Source organism: Passer montanus, unplaced genomic scaffold (genome assembly GCF_014805655.1).
Source record: "Passer montanus isolate IOZ18808 unplaced genomic scaffold, ASM1480565v1 scaffold150, whole genome shotgun sequence".
Lineage (NCBI taxonomy): Eukaryota > Metazoa > Chordata > Aves > Passeriformes > Passeridae > Passer > Passer montanus.
In genome coordinates this window covers 1,263,577-1,277,852 of record NW_024362052.1, presented here as the reverse complement: position 1 = coordinate 1,277,852, position 14,276 = coordinate 1,263,577, and the positions used below count along the sequence as shown (strand labels likewise).

At 41.6% G+C, this 14,276-nt stretch overlaps 1 protein-coding gene across 7 annotated transcripts in view; it reads left to right on the top strand.

Annotated features, from left to right (window-relative positions):
* Positions 1 to 14,276, top strand: part of LOC120498781 (probable bifunctional methylenetetrahydrofolate dehydrogenase/cyclohydrolase 2) — a 35,464-nt gene that overhangs the window by 1,711 nt on the left and 19,477 nt on the right. For 5 of the 7 annotated variants that reach the window (XM_039701896.1, XM_039701895.1, XM_039701901.1 and 2 more), the window contains exons 2-6: positions 720 to 904; positions 1,207 to 1,329; positions 5,686 to 5,838; positions 6,552 to 6,659; positions 10,339 to 10,431. In XM_039701896.1, the coding sequence (XP_039557830.1) occupies positions 720 to 904; positions 1,207 to 1,329; positions 5,686 to 5,838; positions 6,552 to 6,659; positions 10,339 to 10,431 (662 nt within the window). Of the gene's footprint in view, positions 1 to 433; positions 568 to 719; positions 905 to 1,206; positions 1,330 to 5,685; positions 5,839 to 6,551; positions 6,660 to 10,338; positions 10,432 to 11,238; positions 11,561 to 14,276 lie in introns of those variants that run through there. The other 2 variants (XM_039701899.1, XM_039701900.1) reach the window with 2 other exon arrangements.

The window sequence follows — 14,276 nt, the reverse complement described above, 5'->3', positions numbered from 1 at the left end:
AGTGGGTTACTTTCCTTAAACCAGTAAAACCTAAGGGCGTAAGAACATTCTCATGTTTTATTCCAAGATGCAGGGTTCATGTATATTTACGTGGCTGGCTGTGTGTGTTGGGAAGGTGAGTTGTGGGTCCTCTGGTGAGCTCCTCTTCCAAATGCACCGAAGGCACATCCATGCTCTTGAGATAAGAGAGTGGATGTAGGCACACAGTTTGTGGAATTGGGAGTGGGGCTGCAGCCGAGCCTCATCCCCAGTGGGTCACAGCTGTGCAGCACAGGTGAACATTGTTGAACGTGACAGCCATTCTGTACCCAGGGGCACTGACCAATCCCCCGAGGGAACAGAGGGCACACAGGTGCAGTGCATCAACCATGAGGGCATAGAAGGTTGAGCAAGAAAGAGCAGGTGCTTACAGCCTTGTGGGTTGGTGCTTAGAGTCTTCAGAAGGTCTTTGGTGTTGCTCTCTATGGGTGAATGCTTAAAGCCTTCTGAAGTTGTGTAGTGATACTTTGTGTTGTGGCCATCTCAACTGTGACAAGTGGGGAAGCGCTTCTTTTCCCATGTAGATTTGTTAGTGTGTTAATGTTTTTGAAATAATATTTGAAATACCACCACAAAAATCAACACATTTGGCAGTGTTCAAAGTGGTAGATCACACACTTGAAGGCGTCTTCTTCCAGGTGAAATTTAGCCCTAAATATTGTGTACCTTTTTCTCTATAGTGATGAAGCAACCGTTATCTCAGGGACGAAGCTTGCACACCAGGTTTTGAAGGAAGTTCGAAGGGATGTGGAATCGTGGATATCGGCTGGGAACCAGAGGCCTCACCTCACTGTCATATTGGTAGGAGACAATCCAGCCAGTCACATCTATGTCAGGAACAAGATAAAGGCAGCTGCAGCTGTGGGTATGTCATGCAAGTGTTCCTTTGGTAAGCTTTTAAAAGGAAAAAAATAAAGCAGGAGGAATCCCCTTAGCATCTTAATTAAATTTTGCCCTGATTTCTTCCACGTTTTTTCTGATGGACCTAAGGAATTGCATGACTGTATGAAGAAAGTAGCTTTAATGTGATTTGAATGGGAGCTCTAAGTTTCATTTTGCATCTTTGAAAACAGTTCTTAAGAATTAGACAGATTTTTGGACTAAAAGACTAAGCTGATCACTGTGTATCATTATTCTGACATGTCTTCTTTCTTTTGTTTTTATCAGGCATTTCTAGTGAGATCATACTGAGGCCTAAAGACATTTCACAGGAAGAGCTCTTGGATATGACAGTAAAACTCAACAAGGATTCCAGAGTTAGTGGGTTATTAGTTCAGCTACCTCTCCCAGGTGTGTGATATCTTTGTCCCACTCCTCATACACAGTCCATATAAGAGGAGAAAGTGTAGTGATTTTGGACTGCAAGTGTACCTTAGGGCCATAAGAAACTCTTGAAAGAGAACCTGTGTAATGAAGGGTTAGCTGAGGTGGTTTTTTTTGTTGTTGTTGAATATGCAGTACATTTTAAAGAAAAAAATCCTGGGGATAATTTCATATGCAAAACTTGCTTTTTTAAATGATCAGTCACAGTGGTGTTTCAAGGCATTTAACATAATTTGTCCAGTTTAATTTTTGGGATTGTTGCACTGGTTTGCCTTGAGTTCCATGCTTTCATCCTCCACATCATGCAGCATTGATATGTAGCAGGTAATGCTATAGCCTTTCTCAGTGATTCCAGGTTTTGCCTTAAACATTAAACATTTGTTTTCATTGTTGGCCCTAGTGTTCCAAGTGAACTTCGTGCGAAGGTCCTAAAAGCGTTGACTAAATTTTTGGGTGTTTTATTTACCTTCTCCTAGTTTGTAATAAAATCTCACTGAAATATCACTAGGGAGTAGCTGGCCAAGTGGTGTTTTTGCAGTGATAAAACTTGCAGAGCAATAAAGAACTAAACTGAAAGCGTTTTCTATCTATAAAACAACAAAAGTGGGGCAGGTTCTGGGAGTTATGGAGGGGAAAATGCTTTGGTTGTATTTGTAATAAACAGCAGTGCTCATGATGAGGAGGGTTTGCACTTGGTGTTACACGAAGGTGGCCTGAAATGGGCCATGTACTGAAATGAATTTGCCACAAGGTGGAAGTATAACACAACTCAGGAGCCACATCCTGGCCTTCAAGGTAGGAGCCAATGGAATGTGGACAGTTTCCTTTGGAGGAACATCTCCCACTCATGAGGATTTGCAGCAGCAGGTGATGTGATTAATGAAGTTTAATTGCAGCAATGAGAACTGCAGAAGATGGAGCACTGGCAGCCTGGGGATGGAAATCATCCTGTCTGAAGCCTGTAGTAAAGGGAGCAGGTTTGTACACTGGACTCCCAGTGTTACCCACAAATGGGAGCTGTCATGTGTCTTGCTGGTGAGGATGCTCAGGGGAATAGTTAGGTACCACCTGGAGAAATGCATTTATAAGGAGGATATTAGGTCACTACAGTCTGCTTTCATCAATGCACAATTCAGAACTTCTTTTAGTCTCAAAATGTCATGGATTTAAACGTGGTCAGCACAAGAAAAGAAAAAAAAGCCTGATGGTAATTCTAGCTGTGTCAGTTGAGTTGTTCTATGCTTCTGCACTGAAATGCTGAAGTCCTTAAATAAGGATTAATCCTAAAATTGGTTGGAGGTTCTTCCCAAGAAATGTGACACACCTGTCACAATACATGAAGACTAATTAGCCTCCCTGCAACCTATCAGACAGGCATGGCTGTTGCTTGTGTTAGGAAAAGCTTTAGAGCAGTTTAATCCATAGCAGAACTTTGTCAATATTTCAGTGTCTGTATAGTAAAGTAAAGTGTGCAACTTGTCATGAACTGGAAATATTCAGTAAGCTCTTTGCATGAGTTATGTTGTTATTCCATAACAACATAACTTGGATAACTGATATTTCCTTTCCTCAAAGGAACTTAATAAACTAAAGGGCCAAAAGCTAAGTTAGCTGATGTTCCAAATTTTATTTGCCTTGTAGGAAGGAGACAAAACCCAGAAGTTATAAAAACTCCATCAGTGGAGTCTCCTTATTCCAGAATTGAGCTTATTGTGTGGGGTTTGGGGCTTTTTTTTGCAGTAAAACACACAAAGTGTAGGTTTGATCAATGTTGGGTTCAAAATGGAGTCAGAAATAGCTTTGTTCTGTTGCACTGTTGTGAGTCGGGCAACTTAACTTTGAGGATTGTTATCTTTGCCTCAGGAGAACTTCTTTTCTGTCTACCTTTTGAGTGCATTACTTGTGATAGTTTTTTGGAGGTTTTCCTGGCTCTTGGTTTGAAGTGCCTGGGGGATGGCCACAAAATGTTCATCTTTTTGGGACAGAAGATGAAAATCCATGCAGTATTTTTTTCAAATCCCTTTTGTGCTAGGTTATTATTTTCAATAGTCTTCCCTTTTGAAAACCAGTCTTTATTTTTCACGTGCCAGCCCCAGAGGCAGTTGCTGTGTAAACAGCAGTTCCTCTGTGGGCAAATGCTTGGCCAGTGATGCCCAGTGTAGTCCTGCAAGTTCAGCCAAAAAGGGAGAGGAGGAGTGCAGACAGGAACTTGGCCTGGGGAGTGGCTTGTAATGACTGCAAGGAAATTTATATGGGTATCAGCTCATGTTTTATGAGACTGAAAATAAGATAATTAAGGAATTATTTTGTTCCTCTGGAAATGAAGAAGGCATGTGGGAGCTTCTTTTCTGGCTCACAGCTCACTTGTCCCCAACTGTGCAGCAGTATTTCCTCCTAGTAGTGTAAACCCTGTTCTGGAATTCTGCAAATCAGTTTGGAACATGGAAAATATCCATGGAAAGCATGATTTGTTTTTCCTTTAACATAATTGTGTCTATTATCTGTCTGGTTTTGGGAAGCTAAAGACAGTGTGGATGAGGTGTTGTTCAGAGCAGTGTTCTGCTCATCCCAGGCACAAGGCAAAGCATGGCTGCCAAGTTTGTGTTGGAAGAACAACTGACTTGCCTAAGGGTAACAAGTTGTCTTTTGCAAAAGCTATTTAATAGGTTACTCCAAATTTCTTTCTTGGTTTTGTTTTGTTTTTTTTTTTTTTTTTTAATTCCCAAGTTGACATAAAAACAGGGTTATGGCTGCTTTCAGTCTCTGTGAGGCAAGTTTCAGGTCTAAGAGACTCTTTCATCAATGTACTTAATATCTTAATTTCCACGGTCTGTTCTTATTAGCATTCAAAAGGAAACTTGCTCTCATCATAAAATGGAGAATTAAACTGTAAATCATAGCATTCTGGTTTAACTCTAGGGGTTTTTTAATTGGAAATCTTTTAACAGCTGATTATCATGGTTTAAGTTCTACAGTATGCTTATCTTTTAATTATCTAGCTGCTTTTAATGGAAAACCACAAAAACCTACTAAATTAAAGCATCCTGTTTATGTCTCTAAAATATTTTACTGGCAACATCTGAATTTCCTTATTGCTGCTTATTTTCCTTTGTTTGGTTTTTTTAAACCTCCTGTAGTGCTCTCTGGCTCGGACACTGGGACATCTTGCCACACAGTTGCAGGATTCTGTTCAGGTTGTGGCTAGAATGGGTCACGTGAAGGATGCAAAAAGCAATTCCTCTGAGATGGAAATTATAAACCCCCCAGCCTACTTGTCAGGTTTAGGGGAAGGTACTTTGGTTCACTCTTACTGGTCCTGGGGAGGAAATACCAAATTCCCAGGAGCTTCAGTAGCCAACTGGTCATCATCCCACAGAGGGTCAGAGGCTCTCTCCCATCTACCCACTCTGGTGGTCAGCTTGCCTTTCTCCTGGAGAAAACCTTTCAACAGCACTGGATTACTGCAGGCCGTGGGCCAGTCAGTGCCATTTTGGGCGAGGACATGGGTCAGTCATTAAACACAGTTTGCTTTTTGGGTTAGTATGGGATGTTTTGTGGAGCTGTTAGGTATTCCAGGTTTATGCTTTGATTTGGAACTCTGCACGGAGAGGCCTGCAAACACATTTGTTTCATAATTAGTGCTAATGTTTCAGCTTTAAGCAGTTGCAGAGCTGTCCTGTATCATTAGTGCATATAAAAAATATTCAGTATGAGTACATGTGAATACAAAATTATGTGCAGGTGATGCCATTTAAGCAATATTCAGTGTTTTGAGCTCACCGGTATTGAACAGTTTTGTGTATTCTCAGTTTTTTAATGAAGCAGGATATGTTTTGGTCCTACTGATTAACAGTTGACTATAAAAACCAGCCTTGTTGGGAAAAGAAAGCTAGACCTTCAAAGTTACTTTAGCTTGAGATTTCCATGAATTTGTTTAAAAACTAGCTCATGTATCCTCTGTGGGCTTAGAAACCAGAAAAATGCATATAACTGTTCTCCTGTCGTTTGTTGGGGTTTTTGAGCTGCTTCGTGTTTAAGAATTCTACATTGCAGAGGTGACTTCCTTAAATATTTCTTCTTATAGTTACTGTCCTCATTCTCAGCTGAGTATTGGGCTCTCATATTTTGACAGAATCTATTATATCAACACTGTGACAAATGCCTTAACCTAATCTTCAGTCAACTGTTTGAAAAGGTGAAACTGTCTTTAGGGGGGGTGTACTTGGTTGAATCAAGAGCAGTAATTAATGACCCTGGCCAGGTCTGGGCTGTGCCATGATGTATCAGTGGCACCTGACGAGCTGAGGGCTGTGTGTCTCCTAGATCACATAGAGGAACGGACAGTGTGCAACGCCATCGCCCCTGAGAAGGACGTGGATGGGTTCCATATCATGAATGTTGGGCGGCTGTGTCTCGATCAGCCTTCCATCATCCCTGCCACCGCTGCTGCCGTCTGGGAGATCATAAAACGGACGGGTAAGAGACTCACCTGTCCTGGAGCTCTTATCCTGGGAGACAAACAAGGGATGAACTTGGGTGTGAGCTGAAAGGTCAAGGTCATCTAAATGCATTGGGCTGAGTGAAGAACTACCATTTAGAGTATTAATCTGAATAAGGAGCTGCCAAGTAGATGGGCTCTTGTGCCATTAGCACAACTATTATTTAAGTGTAGACAGTACTATTTGGTGGAACACTTCAGTAACTTTCTGAATTTCACAGTTTTGCAAGAAATTTTCTGTGCTGTTGTTCTTCTGTTTGTCAAATAGAAGATTGGATGCCTAAGTTCTTGTGGAGAAGGGGGGAAAACAAGAACAAAAAATGAGAGCACTTAATTCAGTACTGGAAGGGGAAAATATGTATATGTTTTCAATAGTTGTAATTTTTTATTTAGAATGCACATGTTCTTACTGGTAGACATAAGTGCTTCCCTTTGTGGCTGGAGCAAGGAAATTAAGTCTTTTTGGTAAGGGTGATTCAGGTACCCTGAATGAGCTCTCAATTTTCTTTCTCCGAGGTGAAAGCTGAAAGTTGTTTTGTGGATTCATCCCATAAATTCAGCCTTGTGGATTTTCAAGTTGTGTTGATGTCAGCAGTCCACAACCACAAATAATTCTATCATGGGGATTGAGAAGAAGGGTTTTGACATATTAAAATAGTGGAATATAATTTTTTTTTTTTTTTCCTGCAAGGAATACAGACATTTGGAAAAAATGTTCTTGTAGCTGGAAGATCCAAAAATGTTGGAATGCCTATTTCAATGCTTTTACATACTGATGGAGAGCATGAAAGGCCTGGAGGTAAGTCCAGGAATGTTGTCCCAGTGTTTCCATTTGTGAAGTCCTGAAAATAAAGCTGGCTAGAGGACTCAGATTTAAGAGCAAGCTTTCCACACTTGTGCATACTTGCAACCAGACCAAGGAAACAAATTTGCTAAAGCATTTCCTGCCTTATTCTCAGGAGAGCAGTTTCTGGACTTGACTTTTTCTGGTGTCAAGTCATCCCTTCCTCCTCTCTTTTAAACAGCTGCTATTTCAACTGATCCTTGAGGGTGGTACTGGCAGTGAGGCCTTGAAGAGCTGCAGAGGCTCCTGTGATGTTTATACCATGTAGCTGTTTATGTGCTTTACCCTCATCCTTGTTCAATTTTGATTTCATTGGTCATACATACATGAGCATGCACACCTGTGTACATGTGCACACAAACACATTTATGTGTGAATAAACAGAAAGGTGTGTCATGACCCTTGTGTTGAGCTATGTCAGTGAGGTGTTGCTTATGGAAATGCCTGAATGACCAACCGAGGAACTCTTCAGTGTGAGTACCATGATTACTTGTTGGCCTGGGGGGTGTTTCTGCAGTGCAGTTTATATCCCCCTGGAAATTGAGTGCTGTGGTGGAAATATTTTTAAGTGATTCTAATTACAGAAGCCTACATGTGCTGCTATAAATGTGCTGTAGAAATTAAAACAAATATAATTTAGATAGAATGCTGCCCTTTTGCAACTTCATTTTGATGTTAGAAACTGCTGTGGTGGTGTGCACAAATGAGGTAAACATGGACATTTAATTCCAGGCCTATTTAATTGGAGCAGAGTGAAATCTGTTATTATTATAATAAAACACTAAAAGCTTTATCCTAATCATAGAGTTGTTTTTTCCATTCAGCCTCTGTGGGAAAGTTGCTATTTGGAACTTCTCTCAGTGCCTGGATTGTAATTACCGTTGGTGCATAGTTCTGGTCTCATCATCATTCCCACGAAAATTAGTAGCATTTTTGCCATTTGCTGCAAATATTGGGTGGCATTTGTTATTGGCAGCGCAGCTGACGTTTGAAGTAGGCTTGCTAGAACACAAGGTCATGTTACAAACTACTTACACATTTCCCACCTGGAAATGAGGAGACCTAGTGACCTGTGATGCTTTCAGTAGCTTGTTGCAAAACCCTCAGCAGCTGCATGGGCAGTTTTTAGCTGTAATTAAATACTGTTTGCAGCTTCCAGCTTTTGAGTGGATTGGCTCCATGGCTCAGTTTTGTCGTGTATCCTGGGTTTCTAGTTCCTGTTTTACTGCCTGGTAGTGCAGCTTGTTTCAGGAGGCCAGTCCATGAGATTTTTGTGGTGCTTCATGGTCTTCTGCCAATGTTTTGGTTCCTGACATGTCAGAAGACTTCCCTTGGAAGCCTGCTTGCTGGCATCGCCAGCGCTTCTATCTATGTCACATATGTAGTGTAGGGACAGAAGAATGTTCAGGTAGTCCCTTGCTGACTTGGAGCCTAGATACAGAGAGTTAACTCACTAAAGTAATTTGCCTAATCTGACGAAATGGATTTATTTCTCAGGTAGTTTTATAGTTTTCCACCCTGCTGAGTGTTGGCACACAGTCTAAAGCAGCTGGCAATGAGAAAACAAAGGAACATGTACTTCCCTGATGAGCAGGCATTAAGTGTGTATGTATGTGCTGTGTACATGATGATAAATACGTCTGTATTTGGGGTGGTCTGGTGGAGTTTTCCTCCCTGACTCACAGATGGGGCTCTCCTTGAAGCTCTGCTTCATCTTCTGCACTTGGGTTTAATTTCTGCTTTTGCTGTAAGCAGCAAGAGATTGGCCTGGATGGAAAAAAAGTCAGGCTAGGCCATGGTTTCAGCTTTTTTTTTTTTTTCTTTTTTTTTAAAGTCAGGGGGGTAGGGACCAGAGAACACCTACAGTGAAATGCTGAAAAAGGCCTTTCTCAGGTTGTCAGGGGAGAGAGTTTTTTTTCAGCAGCTGAGTTGCTTTGATTATTTTTTTTTTTTAATTGAGAAATGATGCAAGGGGTGGGTGTGAATGGTACTATTTTTAATTTTTTTTTGTTGTGCATTTTGGTTTTCTTTCTAGATTATGAACCAAAATTCAAAGCTGGGGACTGTCTCAATTTGTCATGTTTCATATGTGGATACACTCATGTCCTGCAGGTGGCAATATCTGATCAGATGGAAAAGCTATGTGAACCCCTTCCAAAATAAATAATGTGATGTGTAGGCAGGTCAAGAGACTATCTCTGTTTTGTAAGCTAGGGAGTTGACTTGGGAGTATGATATGGAATCTTAATCATTAAATATATTCCTCTTCTTTCAGCAGAAGTAGCAGTGTAAAAATAGTTTTTATTTTCTGTTTGGGCATGGTCACAAATAAATGGAAAACCTCCCCTTTCTGAGGTGTCTGTAAGCCTCTGGACTGCTATTCTCAAGGTAGGGGCTTTTTTTTTTCCTCCCTTTTTCTCCTTTTCTTTTTGTTAGTGAAAGCAATTACTTGATTTCAGGAGCTGACTACAGACACATTCCTCACTCAAATCTTAAAAGCAAATTAGCACCAATTTTCTTCCTCAGAGATAACCTTTTACCTTTGGATTTTATCCATTGGTTTTTTTCAACTTTTTTGCTGAATAATGACTGTGATTTTGGGCAAGACATAGTTTTGTTTAAAGCAGGTATAGGAACTCCTCTATTTTTTTTCAAGCTTGTACTTTTCTGTTTTCATGATCTGTAAATGTTTTGATCTGCTTGTCTTTGGGGAGATTATGTGCACTGTAGAGCCTGAAAGAGAGGGATAAAAAGTAAGGGGAAAGAGCAGTGAAGCCAGAGCATAGAAAGGTTGAAGATGAGATGCCTGAGAGAGTTAATGAGAGGCACAGATTAGATCAGTCCAGACACATTGCAAAGGAAGGAGATTTGATGGTAATGCCTGAGAAGGCAAAAGGTTCCAGTTTAATTGCAAGTAACATGGCCTAGGTGTCTGTGATGAGTGGAAGGCAGAGATGGGGGTGTAACACCTGAACACTGCAGTACAAATAACTGCAGAGAGGGTTGGAAGGAGTCTTCTTTGACAGGTGTTCTCCTTGCTGCTTGCTTGGGCAGTCCTTGAGGGAGTACCACTCCTGCTGTTGGGTGCAGTAGGAGGCTTCAGACCCTCTCCCTGTGACTGTTCATATTATGGTCTCTCCTCAGTATCTCCATCAAACAGCACAAGGGTTTTTCATGTCTTAGCAGGAGAGTTTATTCTGCAGGAGCAGAAGGATATGTGCTTCTTGTGCTTCTGCTGGTGGTCTTGTATCAAAGCTTTCATGTCTGGCAGACAGCTGAGTCTTGTGGCACCCTCTACAAACTGGCCTTGATAAAGCAGACACTGGGTTCTGTGCTGGGTTTGCTTTGTGCAGTTCCACAGAATGTAACAAAGCCATGGAAGGGAGTTGAGTCCGCAGTATATAAATGAATTCATCCTGGGAGAGTTTTTAAGAAGAAATGTTTTTTCATATGTGTGAGCAGCAAGTCTTGTGAGTGTGTTCTACCTATGCTGATTTAAAAGTCACATCCCAAGACAAATCTCATCATCTGTTCTGTTGTTCATGTACCAAAGTAAGTAATTTGCACCTGAAGGTAAATGCTGTGCTTTTTATAGCGTTTTACATCTGACAATTATTTTTTTCTTCTGTTTCAGGTGATGCCACAGTGACCATTACTCACAGATACACCCCAAAGGAACAGCTCAAGATCCACACGCAGCTCGCTGACATAGTAATAGTTGCTGCAGGTAATACTGGTTGTTGTTAATGCTGCAATTGCAGCATTTCAAACCCAAAAAGAGGACTTTGCAGTCTCTGTCTGTGGCACTGGCTGTTTCACGTTTCTCTGAATAATCAGTGCTCGCTGAGGATGTTGCAGTGGGTAGGATTTCTCACTGTAGGAAGGGCAAGTGATTTGGCTCTTTGTTCTTGCCCTTCACATTTGCAGACTCATAAACTGTTTCTCGTCACATGCGACACCTTTCCCTTAGGGAGACTTTGGAGTGAACTCAAGATTGGGAACCAGTCAGTGCATAGTTTATACAGGTATAATTATGTAAATTAAAACATTCTCTGTGCCATGGAAAAATCATGAGTCATTTAAATTTTGACAGGAGGGTTTCTTTAAATCAGATGGAGCCTGCGTTCATAAAATCATGGTATCATTTCCCCACTGTTAGAATTAAGGCCAACCTTTCCAAATTAACTGGAGGTTTGAGTAACCTATGTTAGTAATGGCTGGGTTTTTTTCTCTTTTACAATTGTCATATCAAGAGAAAGACAATGGTAATTGCCTAGGGAAGGGGGACTGAAAGATGAGTGTCTGTACTCTTAAAGCAATGTCAACTGAAATACTTGGAGTTTAACTAATATGTCCCAAAGAAACAAGTGGAACTCTGTTTCTAAGCAGCCACTGTTATTTGTTTACAGGTAATACATAGAAATACTAATTATTTTTTAAAAATCAAACAGCCCAACTTAGTATATAACCTTGGTAAAATTCTGGGTCCCTTTACGGTTCAGGGATCTCATCCTTCTCTTGTACCATTTTGTAGGACCACAAGAGGGTTGTGTCTTTCCTCTTTTCTGCTCCCTTTCCCCCTCCTTCTCATCCTCAAGACCCAAGACGTGATGTATTTTCTAGATGAAGACAGACAGGTACCTGTCTAAAGCTTGTCACTTCCTGTTGAAGTGAGATGCCCTTTCCTTCAGGGTTGAACTTCACTGCCTCTTTCCTAAGGCAGGCCAGGATAAAGAAATAATTTATTTGTTCCATGTCTAATTGTTCAGCTCTGGGCCTGACCAGAATCCACCACTGTGTATAAAAGAAAACAATGGTGTGCTAACTGGAAATAAACCAGTAACTTTTCATCCAAATTCACTGCTTCTAATTTAATAATTGCTTCTGATTTTTGTGCTGAACATGGTTTGTCGTTGTTTATGCTTAGAATTAAATGGTCTGGTAGCCATTCAGCCATATTTAGCTTTCACATTATTTTCCTTGTTTCATTTGTAACAGGAGTGTGATACAACACTCATTCCATAACTTGAGATATACTTGAAATGATGAAAAAAACCTAGGGTTAGGTTGTGCAAACAGCACACAGCCCTGCCCCAGTGTGTGCTCTGGGGAAAGTTGTACTTTAGAAAGGTGGAATCACTCCAAGCTTCCTTTTGTTACATGAGAACTGTGCACATTTTACCTCTGGGATCACACACTCCCCAGAAATGGGTCATCTGTTCAGTGAGTGTTACCTTTCTTGCAACTTGTGCCTTGCCAGGTTGGCACAGCTGCTTTTACAGGCCACTGCAGAAGATGTGCAAATGGAAGAGAGCTTTTTTTGTGTGTCTGCATGGAAGACCAAGGTTCCTTTTCCTGTGTGGTATTTTTACAAGAGCCATCTGCATCCTGCCTCCTGGTTGGTGACTTGTTGCACTGAGTCTCTTCTGATCTGGTGCTCCACCTCTGAGTGCTTTCCTGTTCACTTGCCTTCATGGTTTTGGTAACACTTCAAATCACATGCTTCTTTTCTCTTACTCCTGAATGTGAAAAGATTGATCTCTGTGTGCTGTTTCATTTGCCCCCAGGCTTGGGGCACCAATTTTCCTGATTATTTGGCTTGTAGCTATCCATGCAGTTTATTCCTTCCTTCTTGTTCCTACTGACTCCTTGCATCTTAAGTTCCAACAATGCTGCTCTTGTCCAGCCTACCCCTTCTTAAAATCTCTTTCAATACCACACAGCTTTTGGATTTCTCTGTAAGGCATTGTGTTTCCTGTTAAGCACACCAGCACTCTGTATCTCACACAGCAGTTTCCCCTCGTGGCCTGCAATCCCTGCCTGTATGGGCATCCCATGGAGTCCGGCGTTTTTGCCATCAGCCCAGCCCCATGGCAGAAGTGTAAATGCAGCTTTACCCAGACGTGCTCCTAGAGCCACCTCAGGACAGACAAGGCTCTGATGGAAGCAGCAGGACTCTGGAACCTGTCAGCTTGCTGCTCCTGCTCTCTGGGATTTCCAGTCTGCTGAGAGAAGCAGGGCTCATCTGCCTGCTACCTTTGGAGAGGGGGTGAAGAGAAAAAGTAGTGACTGTGCCAAATGCCAGATCTTCTGCTTGAACTGCTTGTGCTGTCCCTTAGGATATGATCTGTGGTCTTCTTGTCTAGAAGTGCTGGCTGATCAGACCCTTTATTCTGGCTAGCTTTCTTAGAAGTTGGCTGTTTCACAGTCCTTGCACTTAGATTAGGTAGGGCCTTGTTACTGCTTTGTTTAAAATGTGATTCATCATTTTCTACAAAAAAGGGCCAATGGAAGGTTTTCCCATATTCTTCAGTTCAGTGCATTTTAGGAAAACCTACCCTAATGTTTATCCCTGCCTGCTTGGTATGTAAAGTAGGCTTAAGCAACTAGACAGGCTCATTTGGTTTGGGGGTTAGTTCATTTGTTGCTATTAAGTATTTGGCTTATTATCAAACCATTTTACAAAGGGTGCAACTGTGCAGCTTCCATTAATATGCTTCCAGCCCTATCTCACACAGATCATTTACCCCCACAAGGCTGAGGCATTATCCAATTACCAGCCAGGTTGCCATGGATTACTTCAGAGAGGGGTGAAGGAGATGCAGTCAGATATTATCGAATGGGTTAGGAAAGAGTTTGAGATCTTGGCTTGCTCAACATGAGGAGCAGAGTTTCAAGCGGGTGTCTTATGGGGGAGTGAGAAATGGAGAGCAAGGAGTGCTCTAGTACTGCCTGTATCCAAATGACTAAGTGTCAGTGCTCCAGCACTGCACATGGAGCCAGAACCTTGTACACTAGTGCTTCCCTCCAAAAAAACTGCAGTTTCAACCCTTATAGATTTGGATTCTTTTCCTTTTTGCCTTCTCCCCACCTGAGAGAAAGCTGCTTTGATGGGGAGAAGGGAGTTCAGACTCCCTTTTTGGAGGTTACTCTAACATTCCTCTCAGAACAAAAACTGATGGAATTGCTCAAGAAGCAAGGCGAGTTGTAACGTTTAGTTTGCAAATTCCCACTACTGAAAGCTGGAGGTTGCATGGTAGGGAAGAAATTCCTGACCAGATTTATAGGGCCATGGATACATTTCATTAGCTACACTTTGAAGTGACTCTTTAGGTTTTCTGGCTCCTGACTGAAGCACATATTCTTGATGAATATCAAGAAGCTTCGCATTTAAATGTGCTGAAGAAATTGTGGTGCATATGAAAAAGCTGTGGTGGCTTTTTGTGGCTGTTTGAGCTGGAATTTTTTAATAGCAAAAAACTCCTACTCCAGGACACCACAGAGATGAAGCCTGCAAGGTGTGCAGTGCCCAGGCTGGGGCTCCCAGGTCAAGTGCAGAGGTCTCACAAATTACTGTAAAGAGCAAGAAATGGTGTGTTGTCCCTGTGGAAGATCAGTGTTGCCTGCTGGGATTGCTGTAACAGTTCAAATTGCCTATTGGTTGAGTGTGTTTTTTGACCCCAAACCAGTCCCATGGCACAACTTTTTGTGGGATGTTTTTTGTGGTTTTTTTTCTTTTTTTCTAAAGTAGTTACAAACTATGTGCAACTGAGGAATAGTTGTATTCAGTGG